This window comes from Anoplolepis gracilipes, chromosome 8 (assembly GCF_047496725.1).
Source record: "Anoplolepis gracilipes chromosome 8, ASM4749672v1, whole genome shotgun sequence".
NCBI lineage: Eukaryota > Metazoa > Arthropoda > Insecta > Hymenoptera > Formicidae > Anoplolepis > Anoplolepis gracilipes.
The window spans coordinates 3,660,380-3,675,635 of record NC_132977.1 but is presented as its reverse complement, the minus strand read 5'-3'; the positions used below and the strand labels follow the sequence as shown (position 1 = coordinate 3,675,635).

The 15,256-nt window shown below is 32.6% G+C and overlaps 1 protein-coding gene across 1 annotated transcript; it reads left to right on the top strand.

Moving 5' to 3' along the window:
* The first annotated feature begins 5,588 nt into the window (after window positions 1-5,588).
* LOC140669072 (fatty acid synthase-like) lies at window positions 5,589-15,174 on the top strand. Its single transcript, XM_072898560.1, is given in 19 exon segments — window positions 5,589-5,878; window positions 6,055-6,305; window positions 6,429-6,660; window positions 6,789-7,207; window positions 8,038-8,331; window positions 8,425-8,629; window positions 8,725-8,885; window positions 9,022-9,339; window positions 9,453-9,955; window positions 10,043-10,344; window positions 10,448-10,852; window positions 10,971-11,989; window positions 12,210-12,454; window positions 12,838-13,531; window positions 13,631-14,453; window positions 14,601-14,803; window positions 14,806-14,916; window positions 14,918-14,984; window positions 14,987-15,174. Coding segments are annotated over 19 exon segments (6,456 nt in total). The 5' UTR covers window positions 5,589-5,718; the 3' UTR covers window positions 15,031-15,174.
* The last annotated feature ends 82 nt before the right edge of the window (window positions 15,175-15,256 follow it).

Sequence of the window (15,256 nt, the reverse complement as noted above, 5' to 3'; positions counted from 1 at the left end):
CGCGATGATTAATACTGTCCCCACCACTCGCTACTCGCATTGCGAGGCATCATGGGACGTCGAATGCGGCGATGCTATTGGTCGGACGCGTTGGCGATTGATGGGGTGGTTGAGTCAGCAGCGCTGCCACATGTCTCTGACGCCGGATGTTACTGTCTAGGGAAATAGCCACATCGCCGATTGGTTCATACCGCAGGCGATAGAGGCCACCACGTATAAGGCTGATATTACATTTGTCGTACGACAAATTTTTCTAGCGTGTTGATTGGCCTTAGAATATAATATTTCTAGGGACCTGAAAATTTTTCTATCCTGTAGCCAATCAACATGCTTGAAAAATTTGTCGTACGACAAATGTAATACATACATAGTACCAAATGCAATAGTACAAGACTTCTGATATGTTGGAATTTCTTATTCCTATTCCTTATTTCTGTTCCCTGTTCCTATGTCTTATTGTCTGGCATTGTGCAAGGGGCTTTAGGATATAGTTCAATCAGAAAGAAATCTGAGAGGCACCATGAGCCTGTTTTTCTTAGGCCGGTATTTATAGTCCGTTCTTATATATAAGATCATCTTAAGACATGTTTTAAGTTGACTTAAGACTACGTTCAGCCAATCGGATGGCCGAATAGAATTTTAAGACTTTATTTAAGACAAGCTTGAATAAAAGAACGGACTATGAATACCGGCCTTAGAGATCCTGTAATAAGAGTCTGGCCAAGAGATAGCCACTTTTGATCGGTTCGTCAAATCTTGGCTAATTTCTATAGGTTAGAGTGAAATAGAGTATACTTTCTTCTCATTTATTTCTTTCTCTCTCGTATATATTTTGTCTCTCTCGCAGGATTTTGCCAAAACTGTCCTGATGGCCAGACTCTTACTCTAGTTTTTCTTGAGACGCTTTTTCTCCCCGAAACAGTGGCGCTAACTGGATTCATTTTATGGATCGATGGAACTATATGGCTGGGTTTACTTTTCGGTGCCATGATAAAACAATCGATTGGTTCGAGTCCGTGCTAGATTCACAATTGTGGATCTCAAAAGTATGAAACATTATGGATTTATTTTAGTATGTTTTATATTTTATATTATTAATTACGCGGAGTCTTTTTCACTTTAATATATATATAAATATATATATATATATATATATATATATATATATAATAGAGTACTATTTGAAGATATATATATATATATACATATAATCAAATAATTTTATTAAAATTATTGAAAAGTTATATTTTATCTACATTTATATTTGAATATATATAAATATATATTATTTATATATATTTTAACATATAAATTATATTTTATTTATGGATTAAACATATAGAAAATATAATTTTTAATAATTTCAATAAAAATATCTTAATTAATTATTATAATTAAATATATATGTATATATATGTACCTTATAACATACATCAAAGTAAAAAAAGATATATATTGGTACATTACATAATATACACGCGCAGTCACAATAATAATGTTTCGACTTTTGAGATACACAATTATGGATGTAGCAATGACACGACTAACCGGTCGTTTTATAACACATATACACAATACATATAATATATATAAGTTCATCTTGTTGACTATAATTTTAAAGCGTAATTTTAATTAATACAATTTCGCAATAAAACAAGACAACGTACGATATATTATTCAAATAATTTTTTTAATTAGAGAAAAATGTTAATTTTTTTACTTTTTTAAGTAAAAATTGTTCGAATTATATATCGTGTTTGATGTCATGTTAATCATAAAATCTCATTAATTCATTATAATTATTATGAAGAAGATAAAATAAAAAATAAAAGTTTTAATTTTTAATTAACAAGCATTTTAATTCCTATAGTTAAATTATTAGAGTTAAAGAAGGTCTTCGAAGTCGTCGAAAGCGAGAGCGAGTAAGCGAGTAAATTATTTTGATTACATATTAATACAAAATAATCCGATATGTCGTGTTTGGTATTATTTTAATCGCAAAACTTCCACTAATTCATTACAATAACGAAACGGGAATATGTTCAATTTTCAGTTAAAAACGAAAAAAAAATTACAGTTTTAAATTGTCGACTACTAGCGTCATGTCGTAACTGTATTTGTTTAATATAAAAGTTGAAATGCATGAAAGAATATATGTAAACTCTTAGAAATGAATTCGAAGTCTTAGTAAAAAAGATTTTGGTGCACAACTTTCGTGTTACTTTCGTGTTACTTTTTATACTTTTTATTTCGTGTTATATTTGATAAAAAATCTTGCCTTGATTAGTTGGATCACGCTCGGATCTTGTCTTGGCTGACTGGATTATGTCCGAATCGTGTCTTGACTGATTGGACAATGTAAAATAAGACTATCGGAAAGTGAATATTATTTTACGAGATATTTTGGAAATATTTTATCAAAATACTGCAACTTTGAAGCCTTATGACTCGAAAAATACTTAATAAAAAAATATTGTATTATACTGTTTTGAAAAGCTCTCGAAGTGCTATAGGCGCTGCGCTATAAATTGTTGCGTTCTTGCTTTAGTTATGGCACATTCAACAACTACCTCTTGTTCACATATTTGTCTTGTTTATATAAGTTTGTCGGTTTAATTTCCGAACACCATGTATAATTAGCAAGTGAATTCTTTCTCTATTTCATTTCGATTTTCCGTACACTACTATGCTGCATGCATATATATGTAATAATAATTTAACACACTTTTATAATTTCAATAATATCTAAGCAATGATTGACAAGAATAAGAAAGTAATATAAGTTGACAATAAATACTTACATGTTCACCAAAGCACAATATTCAAATCCAACACACTTATTTACATCACTAACTACGAATTGAAAAGGCAGTTTTCTATTATGGATATTTACATCTAATTAATTATATAAATATATGATTTTTGTTCATGTCGTGTCCAAAATATACAGATATGTATAGGTCACATTTCGAAAATCAACTCAATTAATATTAGAGATAGTTCAAAGAAACATAGTTGAATATATGATTTTTGCATGATAAATTTATTCGCTCGTGACATGTGCAAAATATACATATCTGTATAGGTCACATTTCGGAAATCAACTCAATTAATATTAAAGATAGTTCAAAGAAAAATAGTTGATTATATGATTTTGCATGATAAATTTATTCGCTTGTGACGTGTGCAAAATATACATATGTATATTTTGCACACGTCACAATAAATTTATCATGCAAAATCATATAATCAACTATTTTTCTTGTGCAAAATATACAAATATGTATATTTTGCACACGTCATATCAAGAAAAATAGTTGATTATATGATTTTTGCATGATAAATTTATTCGCTCGTGACGTGTGCAAAATATACATATATAGATATGTATATTTTGCACACGTCACGAGCGAATAAATTTATCATGCAAAAATCATATAATCAACTATTTTTCTTTGAACTATCTTTAATATTAATTGAGTTGATTTCCGATATGTGACGTTGGATGATATGACTATTTTTAAATGTCAATCTGTCATAGCTCGTGGTTGGGCTCGCTACTAAAAAACTGGGCTTTACCGACGAAGAGAAGGCCAGGGTCGTAGGCGTGCGACATCCGATCGAGAAGACTTACACCAAATCTGTTAGCAACGTATCGCTGAGATTTACCATCTTCTAATAAAGCGATTACTTGAGCCACTTGATTTTCGTTGAGATGTCGTCTCATTTTTTTAATGAACTGCGTTTCTCATATTAAAATCTAGAAGCTTGCGAGCTAATGCGAAACCTTCTTTACGTTGATGCCTGACACAAACTCAACGTACGGACCTAGTGGTGATACCTTTTTTAGGCATGACAGCAATCCGATACATTAATGAGAGTCTCCGTCCACAGATTTTGCCATTCCGGGAAAGAATTGGAGGACAGTTTATCCTGATGCATGATAACGTTCGTCCGCATATCGCTGCAGTGACAAGAGAATTTTTGCAGGACTATAACATCACTGTCCTCGATCACCCAGCAATGAGCCCGGCCTTGAATCCCATCGAACACGTTTGGGATTTAATAGGTCGGCAGTTGAGAAATCGTCCAAGACAGCCAACGACATTAGCCGAGCTAGAAAGAGTCCTCCAAGAGATCTGGCAGGAAATTCCTCAAGCAGAAATCAGCAGCTGCATCAGTATGAGGGGTAGATTAAATGAAGTAATTAACCGACAGGGTGGCAACACCTCATTTTAAATTAAATAGCACCCCCACAATCATGCACACAAACATTCTCATTCATGCATTCAACATTACTACACATATTAAAAAAGACAAACAAGAAACACTCAAACACATACAATTTCACGCAAGTCACACATACGCACGCATCATAATTAACACGCACTTAACACACACATACACCGTACACATGATGTGCAAAATCCGACCGAGCAACCTCCCCGTGGTGCACATCGGATAACGCGAATGCCGGCGGTATTGCCAAAAATCGTGTAAAATGCAGGGGTGACTATAAAATTCGATAACTCGGCTTCTAGACACGATAGAGCATTGCGCCTGGTCGCATTTTAAAGGAGAAGGTGCCCACTTTAAAGCTAATGTAGAGGCATATTTTATTCGATCCTTGCTTTCTCCGCGCATAATCATAAAGTCATGAAATTTGTAGAATTTTTTTATGGTCTCACTTTAGGCCTCAGACATAATACAATTCGATGAGGCGAGCAATGCGACCTCACACATCTTAAAGTTGACACTTCACTCTTTAAAATACGCTTTGGAACACCGTCCTACGACCATCCAAAGCTGAGATATAGCTATTTAAAAATCGACAAAATTTTCAAGTTTTAAAGTGATCCCTTAATTTTTTTGCGTAGTGCATATACCTAGGAAAAAATCTATATATAATATTAATGTATAAATATATAAAATATGTTGATATATATAATATTATTTTTTTTCATATATATTACATATTTCATCAGACACTGTGTCCGCCATTGTGTCGCGTTTGCGTAAAAGTCTTCATGGAAATACAAAGAAAGACAAAAGATAATTACCATAGACATATAATATATTACTCTCTCGCTCTATCAACTCGGTACCATGATTATAGCCACAAGGCGTATCCACGTTTATAAGATCTATGATATATATATATTATAAAATAAATTTTCTCTAAATTATTGGTGTATTTTCTCTAAATTATATATATTATTTTCTCTCAGAATTATTGTAAATCCTTTTAATATTAATATTATGCTGCAATATATTTCATAAAAATGCAAAAAGGTTAGAATTGTCAAGGCGTATTCGGAGTTCTCGACGATGACGTACATTCTTGGTTTTCCTTTTTTTCTGAACATCTAGTCATTTTGTTACAATTGATTTAATAGAAATATTTTGTTTTTAACGGAAATACTTTGAATTACAAAATTATACAATAGATTCAAACTAACAATAAATGCTGTGTAACTCATTAAATATGATGATTATGTAGACGTAAGAATTAAATAACAATACATAATTAGGTTTAGCTTTGACTATATAAAAAGTAGTTTAATACTCTACTGCACTAGTTCTGATTATTTCTCACCTGCGGTACAATCGTGAATATCAAGAGTAAAATAAAGTATTAGAGTGCCGAAAGTAAAACAAAGTGTATAAAATATACATAATATTCTTTTGAATTGACATACATATTTTATAATTAATATCATGGCAGAAAAGACATACATTGATTTTAATTCTGGCGACGAAATCGTTATTTCTGGTATCGCTGGTAGATTTCCAGATTCAAGTAACTTGAATCAGTTGCGAGAAAACCTACTCAATAAAGTTGATCTTGTTAGAGCAAATCATGGCCGATGGAACATAGGTGATTACAATTCATGCATATTGACTTTACACTTTTATTTACGACTTACCTCCTTCAATAATTACACGTAAGGAAAACATATTTTTTTTAACCAAAATGTCACATAAAAATACGAGGAATACATAACACAAATATGTTACTTATGTAAATTTTTATAAAATTTTATAATTCGTCAGAGCATCCGGATTTACCGGAACGCATGGGGACAGTTAACAACGTGGAAAAATTTGACTCTGATTTTTTCAACATATCTACCAAGCAAGCACACACGCTCGATCCTATGGCGAGATTATTATTGGAACATGCTTATGAAGCGATTATCGACGCGGGGCTCAATCCAATGCAATTGCGAGGAAAAAAGACTGCCGTGATCGTAGGGAGTACTGTTCTCGAATCGCAAGAGAAATTTATGTATGAGAACCTTCAGGTAAACGATAGCTATTGAATTGATAAAAATATAGAAAATATAGAAATAGTTTAGATATAAGAAAAATTATCAAATTTATTATTGTCAGAAATGTGAAAATTTGTCGTCGCTTCCTATAATTAGATAGACGGCTTGGGCATTCTTGGATGCAGCAAATCTACAATGGCAAACATAATTTCGTATTGCTTGGATTTGAAAGGACCATCTTACTCAGTCGACACAGCATGCAGTTCTAGTCTTTATGCCTTGGCACTTGGTTGTCGCGAAATCATGTCGGGCCGTTGCGAGGACGCGATAATTGGCACCGCACACTTATGCTTACATCCAGTTATAAATCTGAATTTCTCTCATCTCGGTAATAAATTAATGAAATCCTAAACTTTAAATTAATTAATTATAATCTCATGTAGTACAAATTATAATCTAATATATGTATTGAATATAATATGTATTGAAAAATACTTATGCTATATATAATGTTAGGAATTTTGTCATCCGATGGTACTTGTAGACCTTTTGATACTGATAGCAGCGGCTATTCACGTAGCGAAACCGTGGCGGTGATATATCTTCAAAAGATGAAGAACGCTAAAAGAATTTATGCTACGTGTAAGAATATTAAAGTAAATAACGATGGTTATAAAGAAAATGGAATAACGTTTCCATCGATGTATATGCAGAGCGTTTTAATGTCGGAATGCTATAAAGAATGCGGAATATCGCCGTCTTATTTGGATTACATGGAAGCACATGGTACCGGAACTAAAGTTGGCGATCCTGAGGAAGTCAATTCTATCCATAATGTTTTGTGTAAAGATAGAAAAATTCCGCTGATGATCGGCTCTGTAAAATCTAATCTTGGTCATACCGAACCTGCTAGTGGTTTTACTCAAATCGCTAAGGTAAAACAAATTATTATTCGTATCCACTATAATATTTTGATCGTGAAAATATATATACTTGATTTCGTTTATATGACTAGAGGTTTTTATCTTTTATAAGACAATGGAGTAGTAAATGTATCAGTTCCTATAGGCATTTTTATTGACACTTTGTTTTATTTTATAAATTCGCATTTTCTAAAATATGAATTCAAAAGAAGCTTAATTACAATAAAAATGCATATTTTTATTCAGGAATAGATATATTTACCTTATAATCCATATGTCTCTCTCTCTCTCTCTCTCTCTCTCTCTCTCTCTCTCTCTTTCTCTAAAACGAGCGTAGGAAGCCTATTGCCTATTGACTTCAAAATGTATTGTTTATTATCTATGTCTACTATTTCTCTGACAATCAATTTATATCTACAAACTAAAAATTTTACATTTTTATCTTTTTAAATTTATGATTTGATAAATTAATAGAATTTTTACGGTGGTTAAAACGGACATTAAACACAATATTATTCGAATAATTTTTAATACACAAAAATATATATATTGGTGTATACATGTATTTATTTTATATATACACACACATACACACACACACACAAATAGATATCAAGAGATGAGACACATATATTTTCTTTCTATCGTATTATAAGTTAGAAACAATCGATACCTCATTGATAATACTTTTTTTAATTTTTCCAAAAATGTATAATTAAATTAAATTAATGCAAATATATATATATATATATATATATATATATATATAAATAAATAAATTTGTTAATCAATGTATCGATTAATCTAGAGTTAGATTTCAATACTGTCATTCATTTTTCAAGGTAATAATAGCATTCGAAACTGGTTTTGTCTCACCAAACATTAATTATACATCACCACGAGATGATATAGATGCCTTTGCAGATGGAACCATCCGTGTGCTTACAGAACCATTGCCACTTAAAAATGGTTACATAAGCATTAATTCTTTCGGCTTCGGTGGCTGCAATGCTCATATGTTATTAAAATGGAATATCAAACAGAAGGTTAACAATAGAGCACCGTACGATGACTTGCCAAGACTTGTGACATTATCCGGACGTACTAGAGAAGCAGTCAATTCGTTTTTGAACGACGTCAGTATAAATATTTCAAAGACAATATTATTCTGTTATTAATTAAAACATATTATATTTATAACAGCCGTTTAAAAAAAATTATATTTGCAGGTTGCGAATTATCCAACAGATGCAGAATATATTCGTTTATTGCACGATATCCATGCGGAGAATATAGTGGGTCATCCATGGAGAGGATATATCATACTGGATGCTTGGCAGAGAGATTCGATTAAGGAAATCCAGAATTGTGACAATATGAAAAGACCGATTTGCTTCGTATTCTCTGCCTTAGGCTCGCAATGGTCAAGAATGGGTATATATATATATTCAATATTTTATATTTTACGTATAAGATAAAATATATTTAAATAATAAAACAATATAATTTTCTAATTAAAATTATATCAGGTCAAAATTTGTTACAATTTTATGCTTTTGCAAATGCGGTAAGAATGTGCGACACTATTTTAAAACCTTACGGTTTAAATATCATGAAGATTTTGACGAAAAGATATGAAGAAGCGTGTGAAAGCCCTTTACACACATTTGTCAGCATCATCGCTATTCAGGTAAAATAATTTTATACATATATGATATAAATATTATAGAAAAAAGTATATAAATTTAAATGAAAATATTACATGTTAACGCGCGAAGCATTTTTAAAAACAATATGATAATAAAATTATCTGCATAACTTTGTAGATCGGCCTGGTAGATCTCTTGACATCCTTAGAGATTACTCCAGATTATATGATCAGTCATTCTGCTGGTGAACTCAGTTGTGCGTATGCAGATAAATGTCTGACTATTGAAGAAACTATTTTATCGGCATACTTTATTGGCCTAGCCTGTGTCGAAGGAAATACTATTGATAGCTCTATGGCGGTTGTCAATTTAAATTACGAAAGTCTCAAAGATATATGTCCAACGGATATTAAAATCGTGTGCTACAACAGTTCAAACAGCAACGTTGTAACTGGGCCTGCTGAATCTATGCAAGAATTCTTGAAAAAATTACAGGTACATTTATTCTTTGAAGATACTTGTCTTCTTTTGAAAATATCAAACTTATTTAGCTTCAATTTGCCGTATACTTGTCTGCTTGTATTAATTTTTTATCTTCATCTTGTCAGATCGATAACATCAACGTAAAGGAAATCTCCTGCGATATTCCATATCACAGTCATTATCTCGCATCCGTGGAAACTCGGATTTTGTTCAACTTGAACGAAGTAATATCGCAGCCGAAAAAACGGAGTCCAAGATGGATCAGCACCTCCGTACCTTGCGTCGAATGGTCCAATGAGGAATCAAAATTATCTTCAGCAAACTATCACACGCGTAGCATACTAAACACCGTTCTCTTTGAACAAGCAACGCGTTTAATTCCAAATAACGCCGTGGTTATCGAAATTGCACCGGAGGGCGTTCTGCAGCGTATCTTGAAAGAATCCTTACATCCAACAATGACAAATATCACGCTGACTCAGCGAACCGAGAAAAATACTGTCGGTGTAATTTTACGACAGATTGGAAAGCTCTACAATTGCGGCTTACAACCGCAGATCGCCAATTTATATCCGCCAGTGGAATTTCCAGTTAGCCGAGGCACTCCTATGATATCTCCATCTATCAAGTACAATATTGTTATAATCAATGTTAATAATACAAATAAATTAATAACATAATATATATAAGCAAATTTGTAAATGCTCTATTATAGATGGAATCATTCTAAAGATTGGTATGTGACAAGCTATCAATCACAGAAAAACATAAAATCCAATGAAAGGCTCGTCGAAATGACACTCAATGATGAGATTTACAGCTATATGGCCGGTTACATAATCGACGGAAAAAATTTGCTACCAGTGACCGGATATCTTGCGCTCGTTTGGGAAACCATTGCCATGACGAAAGGAGAGATGTATACAAGTATGCCGATAGTATTTCAAAATATAAATGTCGTTCGTGCTACTCATCTATCGGATAATGCTGCAAAATTGACGATCACGATACAGAAAGGTGTTTATGGAATTATATAATTATTTTTAAAAGAAAGTATAACTTTAAAGTAATATATGATCTCGTAATTATATATACGATATTGAATATAAAAATATTACAGGTAGCGGAAAGTTTGAAGTGATTGAAGGAGATAGTCTTGTGGTAACTGGAACAGTGCATGCCATATCGAACCCAGAACAAGAGATGATTTTGATCGATTTATTACCGGAGGATGATGATGAAAAAGAAGATATGACTGCTCGAGATATCTACAAAGAGTTAAAACTGCGCGGTTACCAATACAGTGGTTGCTTCTGCGGATTAAAAAGCGCATCTATTTCAGGCAACAAGGGACACATTGTTTGGTCAAATAATTGGGTGACGTTTATAGAAACTATGCTACAGCTGCATATTCTTGGATACAATACTAAAGATTTATACGTTCCTATAAGCATTCAAAAATTGGTGATTGATCCTGCGCTTCATACGTCAAAGCTGCAAGACATAATTACAGAAGAGGATAAACGTATGTTTTTTTTATCAATAATGGATAGATTAATATTGAATTAATTATAATAATATTTTTCATTAATATTGTGTAAGAAAACTTTTGTAGCAAAATAGCTATTTTTGTCTTATTATAGAATTACCAGTACGCATATACAGAAAAATAGATGCGATTATATCTGGTGGAATAGAGATTCGGGGTGCTAAATCTGTCAAGATTTCTCGTCGGAAAGTCATACAGGATCCCGTTATGGAGGAATACAGATTTGTAGCTCATCACGATCGCGCCAAGATTTCTTTGGACGAAGTAATTCGAATATCGGTGCAACTCGCGTTGGAAGATCATCAGATTATCAAAGTAAAGGCTATGGAGCTGCTGGAAGATGTTGATAATGTAACATTGGAAAATTTATCATCTTCCTTGTTGATTAAAACTATAAATAACATGCCGCTAATACAGACAAATATTACATTAGTAACGTCACCGAATCGTTTCAATTCAGCAGAATTGCCAGAAAATATTACAATTGCAGGTTTAAATGAATTATCTGAAAATGATAAAGTCTTAATAGCCTTTGGATTCAATCTTTTGACGAAACCAAAAATCTGGTTAGAACGACTTTTGTCATTCGTGACGGAAGGTGGTTATCTGTTGACGCGCGAAAAGTGTGACGTAACTGACTACGAAAAACATTTGCAGCAAAATAAATTATACGTCATTCTTGAAAAGCGCACTGATACGGAAGTAATTTTGCTTCTAAAGAAAATGGTTCCGGTAAAGAGATTGGCTGTTGTCGACATAAATAATAACGACTTTAATTGGCTCAAACATCTACAGTTGCTTGTGAACGATGAGAATGAACTTGATAAGAACAGTAGAATCATAATTGTTGGAGAGAGAGACTTTGAGTGCGGTTTGCTGGGCTTCATTAACTGCTTGAGAAAGGAACCAGGCGGTGAATTTGTCAGAGGGGTACTTATACAAGACCAGAATGCTCCCAAATTTTCTCTACAAGATCCCTTTTATATGCAACAATTGCAAAAAGATATGACTATCAATGTTTTGCGATCTAATAAGACTTGGGGATCTTATAGACATTTAAAACTACCGCCTTTAAAAGCTGAACCTGTATCCGCTGCCTACGTCTGCCAAATGGTATGCATAATCTTTAATAAATCTTTGCAAAGATTTAAATAGTTGCGATCAATATATCACAATATTATTGATGTGTATACGCGCGATAAGAATTATATTTTTGCATTTTGTGATATGTATAACTTCACTTTTTAAAATTTCGTTTTAAATTGTATATGCAATATATATATATATATATATATATATGGTATACATACATAATGAAAGATTTTCTTTATAGATTCGTGGTGATTTAAGTACACTTTGTTGGATGGAGAATGATATATTCGTCGATTCTCATCGCGAAGATTTGGTACGTGTGATTAATTCATCTATCAATTTTAAAGATGTACTGTTAGCCACTGGCAAAATAAATTCGTACTTGACGGCAATGTCGCAAGAAAGATTTCAAAATATGTCTCTCGGAATGGAATATGTAGGATTCGATTCCAATGGACGACGCGTAATGGGCCTTCGTGATAATAAGTAAATATTATAATCATCCACTCAAACAGCACAAAATATTTACAAAATATATATAATAATTATTTAAATACTTTATAAATATTTATAAGATTTTAGATTGAATAGGTGATAAATATTTACCATAAATATCTTAGCAAATATTTTAGAAATATTTACAAAATAATTACTCTGTAAATATTTATTTTTCATTTATCATAAATATTGTATAAAATATTTCATCAATATTTTAAAAATATGTCAAATAAAGATGTTTATAAAATATGTATAAAATATTTATATAATATTTCAAAACAATATATTTTCATAAATATTTATCATATTGTATGCTGTCTGGGCAATTATTATATTATGTAAATTATTATTATTAATATTGTCTTTTCTAGGTGTATAGCAAATATTGTTGTAAAAGACAAAGATTTATGTTGGAACATACCCGATACATGGACGTTCGAAGAAGCAACAACAGTTCCGTGCGTTTATAGCACGTGTTACTTGGCTTTGTACATTTATGGAAAAATAAAAAAAGGGAACAAAATACTTATACATTGTGGTACTGGAGGTATTGGACAAGCAGCTATCTATCTTGCTCTTTATGAGGGATGTGAGGTGTTCACTACAGTGGGTACCTTTGAAAAGCGAGAATTTATCAAAAAAACGTTTCCGACTATTACCGATGAGCACATTGGAAATTCTCGAGATATCAGTTTTGAACAAATGATAATGTTGCAAACAAACGGTCGTGGTGTGGATATCGTGTTGAATTCATTGACGGAAGAAAAGCTGATTGCGTCCGTTCGTTGTCTTGCACGAAACGGTCGTTTCCTGGAGATTGGCACGCTTAATCCTGTGACTAATAATTCTTTAGATATGTCCGTATTTCAAAAAGGTATTAGTTTTTACAAAATTCTATTAGATAATTTACTTGTCGGTTATCACAAGCATAAGTCTCTGTTGTCCAAAATGATGGTTAACGGTTTGCAAAATGGAGCCATCAAACCAATTCAGGTGAAAGTTTTTCAAAAAACAGAAATTGAAACGGCTTTTAGATACATGGCAAATGATAAACATATAGGAAAGGTATGCTAATAGTACGCCTTAGTTAACAGTTTATAAATAAAAATAGTAATAAAAAAATGTGTATAATAATTCCGTCTCTAATGTATAAATACTTTCTAGACAATCTTAAAGATTCAAGAGGAAGATGAAAATGGACTTATTGTCGCTCATCGCCGTTACTACTGTCTTAGCGACAAAAGCTATATTATCCTAGGAGGCCTGGGTGGATTAGGTTTGGAGTTAACTGACTGGTTAATACAACGAGGTGCCAAGAACGTCGTGTTGATTTCGCGAACTGGGATAAAAAATGGTTATCAGCGTATGAAAGTTCAATTGTGGAAGTCTCTTGGTGTTAATGTGCTCATCGTCAAGAATATCGATGTCACCGACAGCAACGATTGCGAACGTCTTCTGCAAACCGCGGAAAAGGAAGCACCGGTAGATGCGATATTCAATCTAGCTATGGTGTTGAAGGATCACAACGTAAAAAATCATACCGTCGAGACCTTTGAAAAATCCTTCGAATCAAAAGCCTGGGCAACTCAAATGTTGGACAAACTGTCCAGGAAATTCTGCTCTAAACTTCGGCACTTTGTAGTATTTTCTTCCATTTCTTGCGGCAGAGGAAACGCCGGACAAACTAATTATGGCATGGCCAATTCCATTATGGAGAGAGTGTGCGAGAAAAGGGTGGAAGATGGATTACCTGGATTGGCGATTCAATGGGGAGCCATGAGTGACGTGGGTCTTGTCGCTGATATGCAGGAAGACAATAATGTACTCACTGTCGTCGGTTCCACGCAGCAAAAATTAGCAAGTTCCCTAGAAGTGCTCGATAAATTTTTACTTCAAGATCGGCCGGTCGTAAGCAGTATGGTCTTAGCCGAGAAGAAAGTTAGATCTTCTGGATTTGGCATGATAGAAACTGTCGCTAATATTCTAAGTAAATATTTGCATACAAATTCGTTCACTCTTACTACACATATGTTTATTTAATGTCAAATATTTAATGTTAAATAATGTCAAAATATTTTGCATAAGTTATAGTAAATTTTTATATATAAAACTACTTTTCTACTTTTATTGACAGATATAAAAGACACGAAAAAGATGAGCCAAAATACATCTCTGGCTGAGCTTGGAATGGACTCTATGATGGTTATAGAAGTCAAGCAAACTTTGGAACGAGAATTCGATATCTTTTTCACTGCACAAGAGATACGGAATCTTACTTTCGCAAAACTCTATGAGATGTCCAACGTAATTAGCGAAGCTATTAAAAAAGATGAGGTGTTGCAAGACAATATGCAAGCTGCGCTAATGCACAAGCGAAAGTCAATCGACACAAGGAATTATTCAATGTTGTAAAAGACAAAGATTTCATGCCAGAAATTTGTTTTGATCCATCTAAAAAGGAGGAAAGTACCATGTAAGGCCCATGTATTTCTTATACCGGGAATCAATGGCTGTGGAACTGTAATCATTTAGCGTCAACCGTTAAATTTTCGACAATTTTGTAATGTACTACAGATAATATCGACGCTGCAAATATAATATCGGAGACGGTCAATTATTTTTTTAAGGTGTCGTATTAATAACTTTTTGTTTTATTGATAAAGAATTGTATAAATTAATTAAATAAAGGCCCTACTTAAAACATTAAAGATAGTGCTTATCTGGTAACAAGGCGTAACAGAGTCAAATATCTATAATTAAAATTTAAAATGGAGTAATTTAATATATTAT